The following is a 6,412-nucleotide window of genomic DNA, read 5'->3' as shown; positions in this document are numbered from 1 at the left end:
TTCACCTCTTTGAGCCTCAGTTTCCTAATCTATAAAATGGAGAAAATAGTGCTTTCCTTTTGGAGTGGTTGTGAAGTTCAGATGAGTGATGTTTCCAGAGCAGGTGAGCTTTTCAGCTCTCCAAATACCCAGACCCCGCCACCTCTACCCATCTCACGACTCAGACCTCTCTCTCCCGTTGTTTCTTTTCCTTTTCCCTCCGTGATCCCTCCCGTAGACCCCCAGTAGCTCCTGCCTTTTAAACAGCCTTCCTTTTCCCCATCCTCAAGAGGGAGTGCTCATTTCTCTGATTCCTAGGCAGCAAAACTCCCAAGGAGCCGCCTCTGGTCGCCCCGCCTCAGGTTCCCTGCCCTCCTCTCGCTCCAGTGCTTGTCGGTCTGGCTCGGGAGATGGCTAGTTGAGGTCCTCGGGACCTCCTGTCACCGCACCTAAGGCGGCACCTCTAACCTCCCAGGATCGATGGCTCTTGATCATGCCTCCTTCCCAAACTCTCTCCTCTCTCGGTTTCTTTCGGATTCCCCGTATAACCTCGAACGGGGCTCTTTCTCAGGCACTTTTGCTTTTCCTTGCACCTCTGCGCACTCCGGGATACCAGACACCTCTTTCCTCTCCACGCTGCCTCCGTAGGTGACCCTCCCCTGATCCAAGACAGTTCAACTTGTGTGTCTATTTATCTTCCCTTGTAAACTTTAACTGCTCAAAAAGGAACCCTTATATGTACTCCAAATGCTACTCTCAAGCACTTCTCCCTGATGCATAACCCTTCCCCCTCTTCATTTTCTTCATAGAATTCATCCCACATGAAACGTTCTAGTTGATGTGTTTCCTTGTGATCTTTACGCCTTTCCTTGTGGGAGAGAAGTCAACTGTGCACATACCTTGTGCATGAGTAGCTAGTTGAGTGGTCTCAAAGTGTGGTTCCAGGACTAGCAGCCTCAGCATCACCTGGGAACTTAGAAATGCAAATTCTCAGGCCCTACCCCAGATCTAAGGAAGCAGAAACTCTAGGGATGGGGCCCAGCAATCTGTGTTTTAACAAGCCCTCTAAGGGACTTATAGTTTGAAGAACAACTGACCTAGCACAAGGTCTGGTGCTCCCTAACTCTGAGCTGCATTAACGAGTCACATGCTTCAGGTGTTCAGTACAAATTAGCCTCTTTCATAACTAGAGATCTGGGGACATGTCAAAATCAGGGCTAGATTAGTATAAAAAAATAAATGTGGTATGTGCATTCTTATGTGCATAGACTGTGAATGGACACACAATAAATCATTATGGTGGTTATTGCTCAGGAGGGAAAACAGTTGTTGGGAATCAGTAAGGAGAAAGGTTTACTTTTCATTGAATACTTCTTTGCATCTGGGATTTTTGTAATGTGTGTCCTATCTATTCAAATAATAGACAAAATGTACTTAAAATAAACAGAACCAGGCAGGGGTTCCCTTTCTCAGACCTTTCTCCCCATGCAGCCTGGCTCTGACTCTGGCTAGGCTCTGGAAGAAAAAGGACACTGTCCACTTCCCCCAACTCCGCCCCCTGCTGGCTGTCCAGTATGGCCCCGTGGTCTCTGTTTCCTCTTTTTCACCCTTTCGGTCCTACCCCCTGTCCCTCAGCAGGCTCCAGTCACAATAGATTCTCTAAGTTCTCACTTGGCCTTGGGGCCTTTGCATATGCTCTTTCCTCCTGAAACTCTCTGCTCAATCTCACTCACTCTTCCTCATTCCTCTTATTTCAATGCTCCTTATCCCAGAAAGCCTCCCCTGATCATCACCGCCAACCAGAATGAACCGTGCCACAGCACAAGGAACTTCTAAGTGTGTACTCAGTTGTAGAACTTATGTGCACATGTGGGTTTGTGTGGTTACTTGATCTGATTAGTCTCCACCAGCACAGGGTGGAGGTGAAAGCGCCCACAATGGGGCTCATACCTGCCTTGTCCTTAGCTGTATCCTTGTCTTGTCCTGTTCATCCTGTTTGTCTGTCTGCCTCTGGCCTCAGGACCACTCTCCTGAAGATCCCTCCTTATCCTTGGATACTTTCCTTTCTAGTTCTTCTGTCAGGAGGCCTGTGGTGATGGGAGTTTTTTCCATGTCTTTCTGAGCCTGTTTTCTCATTTGTAAATTGACTTCCCAGGATTGTTGGGGGGAGAGGGCAGACACTGTAGGGAAAGCATCCCATACAGGTCCTACCTCATAGGACTCTGTATGTTTAGGACAGTGGCTGCATCTCAGTACATTGTCATTTCCCTCACCTTTCTCAGTTTCATGGTAGCTGACTCTTCCCAAGGAGTATTTTCAGAAGACAGGTAACTGGGCATTAGGATAGCTCTTTTAAAAAAATTTTTTTAAAAATGTTTTTATTTATTGGGAGAGAAAGAGAGCATGAGTGGGGAAGGGGGAGGGAGGGAGAGAGAGAGAGAGAGAGAGAGAGAGAGAGAGAATCTGAAACAGGTTCCAGGCCCTGAGCTGTCAGCACAGAGTCCGATGCAGGGCTCAAACTCAGGAACGAGATCATGACCTAGGCTGAAGTTGGATGCTCAACCAACTGAGCCATGCAGGTGCCCCAGGATAGCTCTTTAACAGTAGTAACAGGTTCTATTTATGAGGTTAGGCCTAATATTAATTCATGCCTCATATTACTTTTATTAAAAAAATTTTTAAGTGTTTGAGAGAGAGAGAGCGCCAGAGTGCGAGTGGGGGGGGGGGGGTGGGCAGGAAGCAGAGAGAGAGGGAGATACAGAATCTGAAGCAGGCTCCAGGCTCTGAGCTGGCAGCACAGAGCTGGATGCGGGGCTCAAACTCACGAATGGTGAGATCATGACCTGAGTTGAAGTTGGACACTTAACTGACTGAGCCATCCAGGCACCCCATATATTTTTGTAAGTAGGCTTTACACCCAGGAGAGTCCAACGTGGGGCTTGAATTCATGACCCTGAGATCAAGACCTGATCTCAGATCAGAGTTGGACGCTTAACTCTCAGAGCCACCCAGGCGCCCCTGCATGCATCATATTATTTAATTCTCATAACAATCCTGTGAGGTAGCAACTATGTCTATTCCCTCCCTCCCCCTGAGAAACCAGGACTTTGAGGATTAGATGTAACACACCCAAGGTCACAGTTACTAAGTAGAAAAGTCAGATTTGTCTTATTCATCCTTTTACCCAGTCAATAATTATTTATTCAGTGTCTACTATGTCTAGGCTCTGTGCTTAGCAGCTGGGGTTATAATGATGAGAGAATAAAGGGATTTGACTAGTCATATCCAGAAAAGCTTTTAGGAGGAAGTGACAACAAAGCTGGAGTCTGAAGGAGGAGGATGTTGCTTCCAAGGGCTAAGTTTTTGGCTGAAGTTTTCCCCCATCTTTGAGGGTCAACTTAGAATCTGTCCACCACTGAAACCCCTGGCTTTCAGGAGGCTTCTGCAGTGCCACTTAGCCTCTGACTGGATCTCCAGGGAAGGTGAACTCACTACCTCCAGAGGCCTGTGATAGAAAGGGAAGTTCTGGAAGGCCTAGGAAAACCATGTGGTCCTGACACATTTTAGAACCCAGAGCTGAGGGTATGACCCAGAGGACCTCTGCCCCCCCTCCCTCACACCACCACCACACTAAGGCTTTCCTCTCCCTCTGGGGCTGGGGAATGGTGGTAGGAAAGCAATTAGCTCAATAAAGCTGTAAGGAAACACAGAGGAGATCTAGAGGTCTCCTGGTGGGAAGTATTTTAAAAAGTGTCCCTGAGGATATATTTGAACAGGATCTTGAAAGATGAATAGGAGTTTGGGACCGCGTTGAGTGAAGCCAGCTTGAAGGAGCCAAGTTTGGGTTTGGAATCCCCATCACTGCTGGGTGACTTCAACATTGTATCATAGGGACAATATCAGAGCTACCTCATAGAGCAGGTGTAAGGTTTAGACAACACAGTGTTAACGTAAACTAAACAGTGGCCAGCACAGATTAAAGATACAATACAGATTAACCAGTGTTGGTAAGGAACAGCCACCTTCAAATTGCAAGGAAGCCTTGCAAAGCATCCTGTGTAGCAGGTGAGGGAAGGTGTGTGATGATAAATGTGGGCAGGGGTCAGACCAGGCAGGGGTGCAAATGCCAGGATAAGGATTCAAAAAAAAAAAAAAAAAAGAAAAAAAAATTAAGCAAGGATTGACAGATGAGCCAGGATTGGTAGGGCGGGACTAGGGGAGTGATGAGGAAGAGGCAGCCATGAGGAAGCTGTGGCATGACCCGGCAGAGTGGAGGCGGGCAAAGCACCAGAGTTCTCGTTCTTTGTCTTCAAGCAGGTCAGGTAGGGCTTAGACCTGGGGCGGCAGCCACGATGGGTCCTTCCCTGACAGGGTCGCTGAAGGTCGACGCCTGGGCAGGCCTAGAGGCTGGTGGCCTCGCGCCACCTGGTGGCTGCAGAAGGTACTCAGCCGAGAGCAGGGAGACCGCAAAATCCGGCATTTTGCTCTGGGAAACTGAGGCAGGAAGCCGGTGGGGGTGGGGGCTTAGGACCTTCCGATTGGGCCTCGTCCCTCTTCTAACCCCATTTTACAGACGGTAACCGAGGAGAAGGGAAGGCGAACAATGTTGGGTAAGGAGTTTCTCAAACGGAGGGCTTCAAGACACTAGGAGTCAAGAGTCTGAGAGTTTAATGGCATCAATGGTGTGGAGCTTCGTTTGCCATTCGGTTGGGCAGGGAGAAAATTAGAGAGGAGGAAGAGAAACCGTAGTCCTTCCCGCCCACCCGGAGGTAAAGGCTTTTAAGAGTACCCCGGAAAGCAGAGTTTTATAGATCCTATTTGCATACGAACGTAGTCACCTGGAGTTAAACTCCATCCCTTTAATCTCTGGTCCAATTTGTCCCGAAGCCGCGAAGGAAGTCCCTCGTGAATACCTCTAAATTCCGCCCCCTCTAAGCCCCGCCCACAGGGCTGGGCTTCATTGCACGTGCTCGCCCAGCTCCTTCGCGATCCGCCCCTTGGGAAGACTCATTGTCGAGGCGGGGGGAGACGGGGAATCGTAGGGATCGTTAATCATGGAAAAATCAAATAAAGAGAAGGCCCTGAAGTAATGTTTGTTAAATTTTTACCGGAAGTTTTTATCACAGTTCGAGATATTGACAGGCTTTGGCCTTCACTTCTCAGAGCTGCTTATCCTTACTCCCACCCCTTTAGTTGGTGGGGTCCCGCGTGGCCGGCCTCGCCCGGCGGACTTCAATTCCCAGCGTGCTCCGCAGGACCGTGCGTGGCAGCGGCGCGTGACGTCGGGGGAGGGAGCTGGCCAGTGCTGAGGGGGCGCGGCGCGGAGGGGCGCGGAGCCGGGCGGCTCGGGGCCCAGAGAGCGCCGCGGCCGGGAGCCCGCCGGCCCCTGACAGCCCCCTCCCCCCGGCGGACGACGACGACGAGAACGAGGGCGCCGGTCATGGCGGAGCAGCGAACCGAGCGCGGGCCCTGAGCACCACCGCATGGAGCGGGACGAACGGCCGCCTAGCGGAGGGGGAGGCGGCGGGGGCTCGGCGGGGTTCCTGGAGCCGCCCGCCGCGCTCCCTCCGCCGCCGCGCAACGGTGGGTGAGGGGCGTGTGGAGCCTGGGCCCAGGAAGAACCGACTGCCTGTCCCTTGCCCCGGGGGTTTCCCCCCCTCTCGGCCGACTTTCTGGGAAGCCGCAGCGGCTCAGGGTCTCCTCGGCGTGGACCTTCACCCCGGTCCCCTCAGCGCGGACCCTCCCTCTCCTCCCCCGTCCTACTCAGTGTGGACCCTCCCCCTCCTTCCCCGTTCCCCTTAGCGCGGACCCTCCCCCTGCCCGGTTCCTTCAACCTGGACCTTCGTTTCCCCCTCCCTTCTGTCCCCTCAGCACAGGCCTCCCCTCCCCCCGTCCCCTGTGCGCGAATCCTCCTCCCTCCCCCCAGGTCCCCTCAGCTCCGAGCCCTCCTCTTCCCTGGGTCCCTACAGTGCAGATCCTCCCTGGACCCCCACCTCGCGTCTCGTCAGTGGGGGCTTCCCCTCCCCCTCGGGTCCCCTATGCTCAGAGCCTCCCCTTCCTCCCCCCAGAGGGTCCCTTAAGCGCGCTCCCCTCCCCCCCGCCCCGGCCTTCTCCCACGCGGGTGCCCCCTCCCTCCGCGGACGCCACACCCTCGTCCCCGTCGTTCTCTGTGCCCTCACCTTTCTGGAAGCCGCTTTCCTGCTCCTATGTTGTCCCGGGCCTCCCGTGCCACCCCCGTAAGCTCCGCGAGCCTCCACCTCTGCCCCGACCCCCCAGTTGGTTAGCTACCCGCTCAGCGGTTCCTTTTCGGACCTCTCGGTGCCTGCTCCACACCCCATTCCTCCGCTCCTGCTCAGCCCTTTTCTCTGCTGGTTTAGATCTGTGGCCCGGCCAGGCGCTCGGGACACCTGCCTCTTTCCTCTCTTCCACCGGC

At 53.0% G+C, this 6,412-nt stretch overlaps 1 protein-coding gene across 3 annotated transcripts in view; it reads left to right on the top strand.

Moving 5' to 3' along the window:
• Nucleotides 1-5,315: 5,315 nt before the first annotated feature.
• The window catches only part of NR6A1 (nuclear receptor subfamily 6 group A member 1), a 224,907-nt gene continuing 223,810 nt past the window's right edge, over nt 5,316-6,412 (top strand). For 2 of the 3 annotated variants that reach the window (XM_042963340.1, XM_042963339.1), the window contains exon 1: nt 5,319-5,562. In XM_042963340.1, the coding sequence (XP_042819274.1) occupies nt 5,463-5,562 (100 nt within the window). In that variant the 5' untranslated portion in view covers nt 5,319-5,462. Of the gene's footprint in view, nt 5,563-6,412 lie in introns of all 3 variants that reach the window. The other variant, XM_042963338.1, reaches the window with a different exon arrangement.

The sequence above is a fragment of the Panthera tigris genome, chromosome D4, assembly GCF_018350195.1.
Source record: "Panthera tigris isolate Pti1 chromosome D4, P.tigris_Pti1_mat1.1, whole genome shotgun sequence".
In the NCBI taxonomy this organism is placed as follows: Eukaryota; Metazoa; Chordata; class Mammalia; order Carnivora; family Felidae; genus Panthera; species Panthera tigris.
Note: the sequence above shows the minus strand (reverse complement) of the source record. Positions and strands in the feature narration are given on the sequence as shown.